Source organism: Aythya ferina (genome assembly GCF_964211825.1).
Source record: "Aythya ferina genome assembly, chromosome: 2".
NCBI lineage: Eukaryota > Metazoa > Chordata > Aves > Anseriformes > Anatidae > Aythya > Aythya ferina.
The window spans coordinates 55,880,926-55,896,773 of NC_140297.1; the positions used below are offsets into that span (position 1 = coordinate 55,880,926).

General features: G+C 38.2%; 1 protein-coding gene across 1 annotated transcript in view; it reads right to left on the reverse strand.

Moving 5' to 3' along the window:
- Nucleotides 1-15,848, reverse strand: part of CNTNAP2 (contactin associated protein 2) — a 1,138,684-nt gene that overhangs the window by 434,981 nt on the left and 687,855 nt on the right. The window contains exon 11 of the mRNA XM_084507662.1: nucleotides 12,907-13,078. Coding sequence (XP_084363788.1) covers nucleotides 12,907-13,078 — 172 coding nt within the window. The remainder of the gene's footprint in view (nucleotides 1-12,906; nucleotides 13,079-15,848) is intronic.

The window sequence follows — 15,848 nt, forward strand, 5'->3', positions numbered from 1 at the left end:
TTAATTGGCACTGGCACATTGTGTTTCTTATGCACCAGCACTGTTTCTAAAATATGAACATATAAGTTGAGTCTTTTGTTGAAAGAAACAAAAATTGCTGCCAATGTAAAATGTAAAGGCACCATATGTATGTTTGTCTTAGCAATCAGTGTGTAGAAAGTCACTATGGTAGTCTGTCTCTCTCCCTTGACTCAAAGCTAACAACAGACAATCTAAACAGTCTTTCCCTCCCTTTGACTAGTTCACACTGATACTGTTTTCTGAATAGATATGCCATATATGGCAAAACCAGGTTAGCAGTTAACGTAAGGCGCTTACATTCAGCAGGGTCCAACTTACAGGTGGAAGTTGGCCTGTAAGATACTTCTGTAAGGCTGCTACATTTTTCTGAGAGGACAATTTATTGGGCAAATAATAGAGGGCAACTAATTAGGCAATTGACAAAGCCTGACCAGACAGATATTTCTGTCTGGATACACAAGTAATCAGAGACAGAATTAGAACTGGATGCTTTCATCACAATGAACTGAGAGGAAAAGGAGAAGGAGCTGATTTCATGCAGTCATACATGCCTACTCTGCTGCCAGTTTAAAAATGGATCCCCAAACTGTTTTCCACAGCAGGTGTAGTTGAAGACCACAGTCAGACCCTCACTTGAACAATTAGGGATGTAGGTGGAATTTCAGAGGTGCTGAACAATTGCACTTCTACTGGCCTCTGCTTCACTGAATGTGATCTAATGAATAAATCTGTTTATTTTTTTGTGTCTTGCCTTACAGGAGGATACGATTATAAGCACATCAGAAATGTTGACATAGAAATCTTAATATTGCTGGCTACAGAAAAGCATAAAACAGGTAAGATGAATCTGTTATCTTCAGTGTGCTAGTAGCAGAAATGGATTTGAAAGAATCACAGAATAGTTAATGGTTATCCCCATGTCCAGGTGGCTTTTGAAGGTCTCCAAAGAGGGAGACTCCGCAATATCTTAAGGGCAACCTGTGCCAGTGCTCAGTCACCAGCACTAAAGAAGTGCTTCCTGATGTTTAGACAGAACATCCTTTTTCATAGTGTTCACTGCATCTTGTCCTGTCACTGGGCACCACTGAAAAGAGCCTGGCCCTGGCTTCTTTGCAACCTCCCCTGAGGTGTTAAGATAATAAGATGATAAGATCCCCCCTGAGTCTTCTCTTCTTCCAGAACTGGGTACAGCCTCACAAAAACTGAGTAGAGTTGAAGAGTTGAAGAGTTGAAGGATCACCTCCCTTGACCTGCTGGTGATACTTTGCCTAATGCAGCCAAATATACTGATAGCAAGTTGATCACCTTTCTTTTGTTGTTAAGTAGTACTTTATTGTCCTGCAAAACATCCATTAAATCAGTGTCTGGGAGATTTAATGTGGAATAATATTTTCTCAGTGGACAGAGATTAATTTTTGAAAGAGGCTAATCACTAGCAAAGACTCACTACCAACAGAAATTCAGAAATAATAGCATAAGTCCTACTTTTTGAGAAAAGGAAGAAGAGATGCAGAACCATATTAAGCCTGAAGCACGTATCTAGACATTATTGTTATTGTTATATATTTTCAGTGATTTCAGTTATTACTGTTATTTTTCCAAGCTTTAAAGATTAAACTACTTCAAAACTACTTCTAGTCTATTAAAGTTATAACTCAATTTCTTTAGAGTGTAAACAGTGCAAGTATTCTGAATGAAAAAGAGATTTCAATAAACTATTTTAAAAATTACAATTATTCCTGGAAAAAAAAAAAAAAAAAGAAAAAAAAAAAAAAAGAATTTAATTTCTGCAGGAACTCTACAGCAAGCCAATTTCTGCTAAAGTCAAACTTCATCCACAAATAGCTAGGTGTCCTTATTTCTACCAGTGTTTTTTGCATCTACTTTGAAGATTTTATTGCTTGCCTGTATGAACAAGAGATGGACCTAGTATTTATACTAAACAATGCACTTAGTAAAAATTATTACTACAGAAATCTACTGCCAGATTATTGAATGGTTATTATATGGTTTTAACAACATCCCTTGTAATCAATCACAGAATCACAGAATTTCTAGGTTGGAAGAGACCTCAAGATCATCGAGTCTAACCTCTGACCTAACACTAACAGTCCCCACTAAACCATATCCCTAAGCTCAACATCTAAACGTCTTTTAAAGACTTCCAGGGATGGTGACTCCACCACTTCCCTGGGCAGCCTGTTCCAATGCCTAACAACCCTTTCGGTAAAGAAGTTCTTCCTAACATCCAACCTAAAACTCCCCTGGCGCAACTTAAGCCCATTCCCCCTCATCCTGTCACCAGGCACGTGGGAGAATAGACCAACCCCCACCTCGCTACAGCCTCCTTTAAGGTATCTGTAAAGAGCAATAAGGTCACCCCTGAGCCTCCTTTTCTCCAGGCTGAACAAGCCCAGCTCCCTCAGCCGCTCCTCGTAGGACTTGTTCTCCAGGCCCCTCACCAGCTTCGTCACCCTTCTCTGGACTCGCTCAAGCACCTCCATGTCCTTCTTGTAGCAAGGGGCCCAAAACTGAACACAGTACTCGAGGTGTGGCCTCACCAGAGCCAAGTACAGGGGGATGATCACCTCCCTAGCCCTGCTGGTCACAGTTTCTGATGCAAGCCAGGATGCTGTTGGCCTTCTTGGCCACCTGAGCACACTGCTGGCTCATATTCAGCCGACTATCAGCCATCACTCCCAGGTCCTTCTCTGCCTGGCAGCTCTCCAACCACTCATCTCCCAGCCTGTAGCTCTGCTTGGGGTTATTGCACCCCAGGTGCAGGACCCAGCACTTGGCCTTGTTAAACTTCATGCAGTTGACCTCAGCCCATCGGTGCAGCCCATCCAGATCCTCCTGCAGAGCCTTCCTACCCTCAAGCAGATCGACACACGCGCATAGCTTGGTGTCATCTGCAAACTTACTGAGGGTGCACTCAATGCCCTCGTCCAGATCATTGATGAAGATATTAAAGAGGACCAGCCCCAGCACCGAGCCCTGGGGAATGCCACTAGTGACTGGCCTCCAACTGGACTTGACTCCATTCACCACGACTCTTTGGGCCCGGCTATCCAGCCAGTTTCTAACCCAACGAAGTGTGCGCCAGTCCGAGTCAAGAGCAGCCAGTTTCTTGAGGAGAATGTTGTGGGAAAATGGATCTGGAGAAATTCCAGTAATCCACCTTGTTGCCCTTCTGTTTTAATTGCACATACTTCTAAGGAACTGGTTGAATTATGGTTTGATATCAAATTACGAAGTTAGACTTTCGGTCTTATAACTGGTCATAATCAGACCTGTGCATATAAATATATAAACAATGTTTACAACTGTTTTGCTTTTAGTCTGAAAATATTTAAAGTAGAAGGAATCATATTCATATTTGAGAAACACATTATTTTATCTTCATAAATGAAAGTGAGAGAGTGGCACAATTCTGGTCTTATCTGAAAGCTGAAAACAATAGTAACATGAACAGTCCTTGAAGCAATGCCCTGATTTTTTTCCTCGGTCAGATGACAACCCATTTTTATTTACTTTTGAGAATGATCTTATAATGATGGATAATCATGAAGAATTCTGTTGAATTCTGTTCATTCAACAGAAGGATATCTTAATCACCTAAAAAATAAGCAATCTGCATAACACCATCTTTGAGTTGATGAGAAGTGCTAACTGATGAACTATTTGATAGTGTCATCAAAGCAATTTGGCTTCAAAACTGAGTTGAGTAACTAGGGAGTTAATGTTTCAAAGGTATTTTTATGGGATCAATTCAGTATTTACCATCTAGTCCTGTGAGAGTGTAAATTTCATGTCAAAAAGAGAGCTTTAAAGAGAGAACTTTGTAGATGTTTGCTCGGTGCTTACATCTTTCCCACAGGAAAATAAAAATAAAATAATAATTAAGCATAAATATAACACAAGCTGCACATACAAGCAAGTCCCCTGAGTGAAGTACTGTATTTAAGAGAAAACAAGAAATGAATTCCCACACAGAGCTTTTGGTTATGACCTTTATAAATTATAGATTATTCCATTTCATTAAACTGCTCCCACACCAGTGATGTGTTAGCAGATGGCAAAAAAAAAAAAAAAGAAAAAAAAAAGCAGAGGTTCTGCCAAAACAGATTTAATATCATTTAAATGAAATTTTAAAACGTTGCCACTGTTGACAAACTTCTTTTCAAATCCTTGTCCTTCTGATTTTACCAGATTACTAAATGTAGGTAAGTATGTAAGTGTGTGCCTGTGAGAGTAACCACTTCTCTCTCCTGTACAGATAAAAATCCACAATGCAGAGCACCCAGAGTGTGTCTGGGCAATGCATTGACTTACAGCCATGCAGACTGAAGCAGGTTGTCAGATTTGAAGCTGTGAGGGGTAGACAATAAAGTTTGCCCAGTCGTGCCTATGGGTAAGTTGAACAGGAATTGTTAAGAATGAAGAAGCGTAAGTGGGTTTGATCAGCAGGCAATCTCAAATGCTTCTGAATCAATTGGACGGTCTCGTGTGGCAGCTCAGGGATTGTAATATCTATGATGTGCATGGGATGAGAATGCATGATCATGCACTTCTCCTTCCAGGCATGATAACGATAATTATGATTATCAGTGTTAGTGATGATTCAGTCTCCTTCTGGGTACGACTACCTGGAGAGATCCAGAAAGAGTTGTTAGATCATAATGATCCTGCTCTGGGCAGGACTTCTAAAGTAATGACTCTAGATTTTCCAAGTGGAGGAACCATCTACGACTCCCTTGACTCAGCCCAGGATTAGCATCAATCTTTTATTCTCTGTCTGAATTGCACCAACAAGAGCTTTTAAATTGAGCTCCTTTTTGTTAACATATATACATGTTCTGGGATCTAAAAAGCCTCTGTAAGAATTGTCGTGCATTTTTCATGTAAGTATGGGACCTGCACAAGGCAAAGGAGAGAAAAATACATATATAGAGAGAAATATGTGTGTATACATATATATATATTTTTTTTTTTAAGGGAGAGGTCCATGAAAAAAGGTGCTTGTGCAATCAAGTATCTGTGGGGGAGAAGGTTAAGTAAAGAGCTCAGCTTGCACTTAGTCTTGCACAGCTCACTTTTCCGTGTAACCTAATCAAAGATTTGGCCTATAATTTGTCTTTTCTCATCAGGTTTGCCATCTATCATCTCCATCTGGAGCTACCTTTGACCACTCAAAAAAATAGTAAGCATTAGATCAGCTTGTCCAGAAATCTGTTTTACAGCCTCCCCTTCTTCTTCAGTAATACGCCTAAGTGTTAACAAAGCCTTTACCTAATGCTAAGGCTTAGCTTTTGTTTTAGTAAGAACAGGCATTTATAATGGACAAATAATCTACTTCCTCTAAAAAATTATTTCATTAGCATACATTTTTCATAATATAAAGTTTTTTGTTGTTGTTTGTTTGTTCTCCCCTCTGGAGATTTTATCTATGATAAATACAAAACAAAGAACAACTGAAGATTTTGGCTACTTCCAAATGTTTAGGCATCCAGCTGCAAGATAATGTATAAGCCATACAGTTACTTAAAAGGTTCTGATCTGAATGCTATTGTTGATTTTGACTTGTGGAATATAATTTAAAGAGCATAAAGAAGACGAAAAAAAAAAAAAAGCATGCACATAAAAACATAATAAAGGCATAATTATAACAAGTGTTCAAACCATTTGCAGTTCAAACTATTCTAATTTGGTAACAGAGCATCTGATTACACTGTTAAGTTATTTAATAGACTGGGTCATTAGTCATACTGTTCCACACAAAGAACCTCACATGCTATGAATCCTTCTGTCCCTACAGTCCTACTCTATCCCTTGTTGCTGCTTTTCATGTGGGAGCCTCCATTATCTAATCAGCATCATTTTATCTTGGAGATTTTAAGCTCCATCATCCAGAATTTGAAGGGGGTTATAGTCCTAGTTCTAAAGTGATTATAGTCCTCATAGAGAGCTACAGAAAAGAAAGTAAATATCTTATTTCTCTTTCTCCTTCTTTCTGTTCCCTATCTGTAGATAGAACCGTAGAGGATCACTTGTATCCACTTCACATGTTGGCTTTCTGCACATACATTATTTCTTGCTTTACTGTTCATCTCTAAGAAACTGAAAACTTCTAATTTTCCTTTCTTTATCTTCTCTAGTCCTAAATATATCCTTTTCAGTTCCCCAAATGCCCTTGTTCTGTGTTCTTCAAGTGCATCTTTTACTTCCAAGATGTCCTCAACCTTTTCTAGGATGTGCTGATCATTGTGTTTTATTTCTTACAAGAAAATTTTAAAAGACCACGAATTACTTCTCATTGCAATAACTTTTTTTTTTTTTTTTTTTTTTTTTTTTTTATCTCATAAAGCTTTATGGAAGAGGAAATTGTTCTTCACACAGCTCTTGTGATTATCTTACTTAACATGAAATGTATATTTCTTGCCTTCATTCCTCTTTCAAACACTGGCAAATGGCAGTTTCATCACTATACGCTCCAGTCAAAGGTTAAAGTGGATGTGGTTGTCCTTGTTCAAAGACCATTCCATACAGCTTGTTTGGCAGGCTCAGGAAAAAGCAAGAGAAATCAACCCAAGCAGGGAAACATTATGAAAACATTGCTCTTTTCACACCTTATTCCACAGAGTTAATACACATTCCACATTTACTCCAACAGGCAATGCATCATGTCTACCTGTCTGCCTTATTTTAGAACTAGCAACTGTTGTAGGTCAATGATTCTTCCTTCTGTTTCAGATTCTTAAATTAACACTTTTTCCCCTTTAAGCAAGTAAGACCTAAATGTATTCCATTGACCTATCCTCAGACTGATTGTGATAATGATGAATCCTGAATCTGTGGGGGAAAAAAAAAAAACAATCCCTAAGTATGACTGATTTGAAGTGATAAAACCAACTCTTATGACTAGCCTGTAAGCCAAAAAGATAATTTTAAAAATCTGCATGTTATGCTCTCTTGAGGAACTCCTGTCTGACTAAGGACAACTAGAAGGTCCAACCTTTTGTTTGTTGAGTATACCAAAGTGCTGCATACAGTAAAAAAAAAAAAAAAAAAAAAAAAAAAAAAAAAAAAAAAGAGGAAAACTAAGATATACTGTAAAAAAAAAAAGGTAATTAAATCACTCCTATTTTGTGTATGTTTCTGTAGAGCCAGTAACATCCAGATACCTACTGACCTGTGTTAAATAATATGGCAGTTGTCACACTGTGATATTTGGATGGCACATCATCACTGAACTGGCAGAGAGAGTGGGAGAACATTGAGGATGGGCAGAAGCTTAAAGCCCAAGTAAACAACCAGAAATGAAGAATGTTAAGACTATTTGAAATGATCATTTTCAATTCCCCCACAAATCCCTGTTTTGCCGACAGTTCCATTGAGGCCATTTTTATGCATTAGTATGCTTGCTGTGTTTTGTTACTTAAAGGAATTATTTCTAATTTTGACTGGTAATCACATAGTATAGAAAACATAAGGGATTCGAGCAGAATGCTGGCATTCTGTCATAGTGTATCACCACAGCAGGTGAGCAATAATCATCCAGAAATGTACTGCCACACATTTCTGGTTACTTAATTAATTCTTTAATGTGAACTTACAGAAAATCTGCATCTAATTCATCTCACTGTAATACAGAGTGAATCACATAGTTCACACATTCATACAACATTGGAAGCAGCTACATGAAAATTCTTGGTACTGAACTTGTTTTTCCATTTCTGTTATTTCGTATGGTACACTGACAGATTTTCTTTAAAGTTGGCATATGTTCTGCATAATCTATGGCAACAGATTGGACACTATATTTTGAAACCATTTTAGTGTCTTCTCATCATGATCCTGTGATAAAACCCCATAATTTTAGCCACAACCAAGTCAGGCGAGCTTAAGTATTCTCTGAGGCTGCTGGGATAAATTAGTTGTGAATAATAATTCCTGTTCAATGTCCTGTGCTAAAATCCTGAAGTACAACTGTACCATCTGGACTGTAACAACAACTCAGTTTGTTAATGATAAGTAAAGGAGGTGTACAGGGACCTGTGGTTTCACAAGCAGTACAGCATGTTGATCACTGTGACAACAATACAACTTCCATTGCTAATACAATTATAGTTAATTAAGATACAAAAGGAGGGACAATTATTTATTCTCGGTAGTATTTTAAGTGCCTGTAATTACTACCTATATATACCTGCGTGTCATGACATTATAAGCACTTTGACTACCTGTAAAAAGAGAATGTTCCTTAGCTTTGGTGTTCCCTGTTAATACGATCTCAATTTGTGGGTCTAGATGCAATAACAAAATGCCTAGGTGAGGAAGGGAAGACTGAGGATAAAAAGAAACATTCAATGTATCTATTTCCCAAGTATAAGTGCAATGCTAATATGACTGTTCTTCTAATATCTTTAAAATACTGGAACTTAACTGCAATGGTGTGGGCATTCAGCTGGCAGAATGTGGGACCATTCAGCAGTTACCTCCAGGCTGATGTGACACAAGAACTCACCACACTGAGTACCTTTCAACATGTCCTTACAGAGAAAATTGTTCCCTCCTTGCTATCCATTCTGGCTAATGATGAAAAATGCCATCATTCACAACTTCACATTTTTTCCTCCAACCAAATGGCTGAAGTATGCAGTAAGAATAATTCAGTGTGACAGCTTATCTTTTTGCCCAGTGGGGTTCTTCACTGAAGTGTGGCTATGAAAGCAATTTCCATGTTGATGAAGACCGAAGCCTTTATGATTCAGAGTGAAACATGTAAAAAATAAAGCCAGAGGATCCCAGTATCACGGGCACAAGTATCCTCCTGTTTCAAAGGAAATGAAATTAAGCTAATATATAGCACACATGGTGCTTGGCCAAATATAGAAATGTTATACGTACTGACATATTGTGCCAGAAGTGCTTGTAAAATCTTATTTGCAGATCTCACTAAGACAGCCATGAAAATCCAGTCAGATCTAAAAGCCTGACGTTATTACTTCCTAGTAGAACTGTTTATTTTAAAGTGCAAACTACAAAGAAATAAATTTGATCATGGGAGAACAACAAACTAGATGGCTTCTCAATCTTAAAAAGAAAAATCTAGTATGCTATTCTAATTTCCAGTGATTATAAAATTGTTACTCTGCTTGCAACACAATCTGTTAGTGCCTAGAAAGCATACATGTAAGACATATTTTTACTTTATAGGGTTTATATAAATTTGTTATAATTCATGTGTTTATTATTTACATATAATTATATATATATTATGTATTTTTATACATGATGTATTTAATATATATAAAGGGCAATATCAGGGTCCAAGGTGGCAGAAGAGAGAGGAGGAGTGAAGATATCTCTTCTTATTTAATAAATACATATCCAAAATTATGTTGTATTACAGTGCATAATAAAACACAAAAATTTTTGCTATATAAAATAAATCCAATTTAAATACATGTTAAATATATAAAATACGTTAATAGTTCAATACATTGTAATGTATTTCATATAATATACAGTATGTAGTATTGTATTATATAAAATATTTAAATGTATTATATAAGTAAATATGTATCTTATAAATAGCAATTTCTACATGAAGTTCACTTCAAAAGTGAATTGCTTGGCATTTAGGAAGCTTTAAGTTATATTTTTCAAAAATGCATTGTATTGGTTTGATTCTAATTAACTTACATTACGAATTAATTGTAATTACATTGTAATACATTATAAAAGCCTAATTCTGATTAAGTTCAAATAATGGAATTACTTCTGACAGACACTGGCATAAGTGGGATCAATACAAACTGTCTCATAAGCTCAGATAGGGAAGAGCAGAGACTTAATCAGATATATCTCCCATATATCTCCCAACTTTTTTTTTTTTCCCCAAAATATTCAAAATAAAACTAATCAATTCAAACTAACAACTTCTAACAACAGAGGGCCTTTCTAGCATCACTAGTATTGGTAAGAGACAGAGCAAATTTTTCCCTGTGACAGCAGTCCTTCACTTACTTCTTTTTGCTATGACTTCAACTCCCAACTTATCCAGGAGAAGCAGCTGTCTAACATGGCCTGACATGACAGAACAAATTACTGCTACTCCACAATGCACAATCCTTAACACTGATATTACTAAAATTGTTTACTGGATCTCAGTGGGATGAAGCTTTAAAGTTAATTTTCTTCTTAGCAACCTGTATGGAGCTGTGTTTTGTAGCTGTGGCTAAAACAGTGTTTGCAATACACCAGTATTTTCGCTGTTGTTTAACAAGGCTTGCGTAGCATCAAGGCTTTCTCTCCAAGAATAGAGAACTCTACCATTTCATGGTCACTCTGCCCAAGGCAGTGCCAACCACCACATCTCCCACCAATCCTCTCCTCCTCTGTTTGTGAACAGGTCTAGCAGGGCACCCCCTTTAGTAGGCTCACTATCCAGCCGAGTCAGGAAGCTGTCTTCCACACACTCCAAAAACCTCCTAGACTGCTTCCTCAGGGCTGCATTGTATTTCCAGCATATATCCAGGAAGCTGAAATCCCCTATGAGAACAAGTGCTGGAGATTGCATGATTTCTGCCAGATGGATTTCTCATCCATCTCTTTATCCTGCTTTGGTGGTTTAGCCACTGGTTACCAGTGGCATTCGCCAGGGGTTGGTGTTAGGGACTACCTTTATTGTCTTTAATGTCTTTATTGATGATTAGGATGAAGGAATAGAGTGCACCCTCATTAAGTCTGTAGACAACACGAAGGTGGGGGGAAGTGTTGATCTTCTGGAGGATAGACAGGCCTTGCAGAGGGACATGGACAGGTTGAATCAATTGTCAGAGGCCAACAGGATGAGGTTCAACATGGCTAAGTGCCAGGTCCTGCATTCGGGGCACAACAACCCCATGCAACACAACAAACTTGGGGCAGAGTGGCTGGAAAGTTGTGCAGAGGAAAAGAATCTGGAGGTATTGGTTGATGCTCACCTGAACATGAGCTGGCAGTGTGCTTAGGTGGCCAAGAAGGCTAACAGCATCCTGGCTTGCATCAGGAATAACATAGCCAGCAGGACCAGGGAGCTGATTGCCCCCCTATACTCTGCTCTGGTGAGACCACACCTCGAGCGCTGTATTCAGTTTTGGGCCCCTCACTACAAGAAGGACATCGAGGCCATGGACCATGTCCAGGGAAGGGGTACAAAGCTGGTGAAGGGCTTGGATCACAAGTTGTATAAGGAGCGGCTGAGGGAACTAGGGTTATTTAGTCTGAAGAAGAGGAAGCTCAGGGGAGACCTTATTGCTCTCTACAACTACCTGAAAGGAAGGTGTGGGGAGCTGGGAGTCAGACTCTTCTCGCACATAACTAGTGATAGGACAAGAGGGAATGGCCTCAAGTTGAACCACGGGAGGTTCAGGTTGGAAATTAGGAGACATTTCTTCTCAGAAAGAGTGATTAGGCAACAGTGGTTAGGAACAGGTTGCCTGGTGAGGTGGTGGAACAACCGTTCCTGGGGGTGTTTAAGGAAAGGTTGGACATGGTGCTTAGGGACATGGTTTAGTGGGTAATACCAGTCATAAAGAGATGATTGGAGCAGATGATCTTGGAGGTTTTTTCCAACCTGAATGATTCTATGATTCCACTATAACACTGTTCCCCAGTGTCAGTACATTGGGGATGGGCGAGATTTTGGGAGGAGAAACAGCAAGGACAGCTGACCCAAACTGATGAAGGAGAGATTCCATACCATATGACATCATGCTCAGCAATGAAAACTCTAGGAAAGGAGAAGGAATAGGGGATTTTTCACAGTTGTGGCATTTTCTGACAATATCCAGTCACAGTTTGTGGAATCTTCATAGCTGGAGATACTTAGAATGTGACTGGACACGACCCTTGGCAACCTGATGAAGCTTCGAAGTTGGCCTCACTTTTAGCAAAGGTTGGAGAACATGAACTCCAGATATTTCTTGTAACCTGAACTGTTTTAAGATTCTGTGGTCTCATAATCTTTGCTTCTTTCAAAGCAGAATTTTAAAAAGTCATTTTCAACCTCCCAGCAGACTTGCAATTGGTTTAAAACTTATGTAATATTAATGAGAAGTCAAACTGCCATTATTTGGGAACTGTGCCACTTGCTCCTTCTGTGTCTTTCCTAGTATTTTTAAATTTACTTATTTATTTATCTGCCAAAGAACAAGACACTGACAATCAGGAGCAGTAAAAATCAACACAGGTTGAATAGGTAAGCCCCAAAGAAAAAGTCTACCATTGTATACACTGAGAATTTCTTAATTGCTGAATTCTTTCTAAATTACTCTTCTCAGGAAGGGGTGGGGGGGGGTGGGGGGGAGTGAGAGAGGGGGGAACAACACGGACCAAACCAAGCATTATTTTAATCAAGTTCATGCCTTTATTAAATGCACAACTGTGCAAGCATGTGCACCTATTTTAGTTCTCTGAGGAATTCAGTGGTAGCAGAAGGCACTAAAGCTGGAAAGCACAGCTTCCAGTTGCAAAAAGATTGCTGTAACTGACATATAAGAAACTGATAAAGCATGTGTCTTTCTCTACAGACATCTCAGACATCTTTCTCTATTCAAGGCAGCCATTTTATTGACCTGTGCACTGAATTTCACTTACAATAGCTTTTCACCTCTTCCTCTGCCTGAGAGAGTGGATACTGGAGGTATGCCTTCCACTGTATGTTCACAACCTAAAGCCATTATCTCCAAGCATGACACCCACTGCTAAAATGGTGGGACTGCACTAAGACTATCACTGGCAGTGTCAGAGAATCCTTTTGTACAACACTGTATAATTTTGGAACATGCAGGAGGTGTATCAGTGTATCAGAGTATCAGTGATGTCTCTGCAACTTACCTGTCAATAATTGCACACATGTCAATGGTTACATTGGCAAAGCTTCCTAGCTTGCCTTGCTCTACTGCTTGCAAATCCACCAGCTGATCATCCACATGAATAAACTGCATGCATCCTTGAAATGAATGCTGAAATAGCAAGTGATCCGAGTCATTCATCTGCATAGGAAACCCTGGAGAGCAGCAGAAGAAATAGCATTATTAACTTCACATAGTGTTAATCAAGCCAGTATTTTTTCACAACAAAATACATTTCATAGATAAGAGAAAAAAAAAAAAAAAAAAAAAAGTGGGTAAGGATAAGGAAATATTACACAGTTATTCAATTGCATTGCAATGTTATTGATTTAAGTCATTGGAACTGCCTGTAAGAATTTATACAGTACAGTTGATGATTCTTTCATTAATTTTTGTCCACAGAATAGAATTCTTCTACTACCTTTCTTCTACATGTACTCCAGCCCCCTATTACTGTTTCTTGTTACTTCTCTCTTTATAAATAGACCAAGGGAATTGAAGAGGAATTAATCTCCTTGCTATACTTTAGAGATCACATTCCCTTTTCTCAGATATTTTTATGGTATGTATTCCATAAAGTGACTTTCCAGTTTGGCTTTCCTTAGAGCAAAGCTAACTGTAAAATAAATATGTCTGCTGGGAACTTCCTGCAAACTCAAAACTAGCCCTAAAATCTCCAGGCCTACTTCTGAGAAATCTGAGGACATTTTGTAGTGTTTTCATTTTTGTTCTAAATGCTCTCATTTGCTCATCCCTATGAAGATAATTTATAAGAGATAAGAATGAATTAAAATCTTGACTCAGGGTAAAACTCGGGGGGACAAGATGTTTGCATGTAATTGTTTAACTTAATGCCCTTAGAAATGAATGTGACAGTTTACCTGAGAAAAGTGTCCTAGGTATGACAATTGAGTGCCTTATCCACTACATATAAATCTTTAACAATGGATTCCCTGAAAAAGCCTCAAGAAAATCATTTAAACAGAATGTTTAAGAGAGCAGGAAAGAGGAGAGATGGGCTATCAACAATTTGTTAGTAAAGAAGCTAAAAAGACTGAAAAATGTGTAATGGTTTTGCAGACTTCAGATAGGAACATGACTAGCCATGCAGTTCTTGACAAAGGTATAAATTTCACACACATTTATTTTGGTAGCTAAGACAAATTATACAGCTCATATTCATTCTCTCACTTTCATACCCAAACCAATGCTTTACCACCTTCTTCAATAGCATGGGAACAGCTAAATGTGAAGACAGGAGAATAACAGATTATGGAAATGATCCAGGTTAAAAACAATCTGATAACGACAGTAGGAAGTAGAAGGAATGAGCATCATTTTAAATTCTGCTCTTGAATACAGTTTACAAAGTGCCACAAAAAAACATTGGATTGGCATAATGAGGAGGGCAATGCATAGAGAGCAGAAACAAGTAACTGGGGGTTGTTGGAAGATGCTGCTTAATATGGCAACTATTACTGAAAACAACAACAAAAACATATACATATATACATATAAGTCTACCCAAGCATTTACTCAAGGCACATTTTGACTGAAAATCTTTGCCAGCATATCTATATGACTAATAACAGTGACTGAAATTTTCTAAAACAGTCTTCCCCCTCAGCTAATACTACTGCTGATAACTCCTAAATTTCCCTGACTCACTTCAGAGTTCACTCGTGGCACCACAGGATTAATCAGGGATGTTATGGTCATTAAGCAGTTACCATGCTAAAAGTTAGCTCTGACATGTATTTCAAGAAATTGTGCAAAACCCCATAGGAGCAAAATTACACTATCACAGGGAGCCATGACTACTATAAGAAAGATAAATAATCCATTCCCACTAATACATGTCAGATGGAGAAGAAAAAGCTCCTAGGGTTGGCTAGGTAGGGTTGACTCCCATTTGGCGAGGTACTGTACAATATCCTCATCAGACCATCTATCTTCTACCAAAATTATTCTAATCCCAGTGCTTGAGAATCATTAATTTGGATTGACAGAAAAATCACGTTATAAGGACAGGATTTATATTTTCTTCCCAACATGAGCATTGGCTAATGACTTATCTGAGGAAAAGAAGATGGGAACTTCAAAAACCTGCCTCCTATTTTTTTAATTTGTTCTTTCCAGTAACTGATTAAATCAATCAATCTCAATTAGTTTGAGGCTTTACAGAAAACAGAACAGAGACAGGGAAGTGAAAGTTCATCCTTTGCTGTTTGATGAGTGAAAGTACTACATTTGCATGATTCCATCATGTGCTTTCTCCATTTACACTTAAACAGCTCATTCTTTCATTATATATATATATATATTGTTTTTTTCCTTAACTGTCACTAGAATTACCCTATGTAAGTAGAATTACCCTTCTTGGCAGGAAGCCTGTCATCTTCTTGTTCAAAGCATTTCCAAAATTCCTTTTTTGTAAATATTAAATCCAAGGTTACCAACACTGATGTAAAACCTGCACTTAGTAACTTTAATGTAAACCCAGCAAAGTCAAGGAATTGTAGAGGTATGTCTGAATGTACTGGAAGATTATCCACCGCTCTTCAAGGACTAACTATAAAATAAGCTCCAAGCCTAGAGCCACAATTCACTGTTAACACATCAAAAAGAGTATGATCCAAATAACTAAGCTGGAAATGTATGATTGGATTCAACAATTTACTACTAATATTTGATAGAATTTGAGGACTGTCCACAGAGGCATTTCAATATGGTGAGTCTCAGTTTCAGGGCATCAGAAGTATCACTTCTTCACCTACACTACTTTAGCACACAGTTATTGCTCTCTGGGACACATGCTCAGCTTTGATATTAGGTGAACCTTCAAATTGGAAAGCAGCTGCTCCTAACCTGACAACAGCCTAAATCAAGGGGAGTGGTCTACATTGAGTTCTAGTCAGTTTGGGA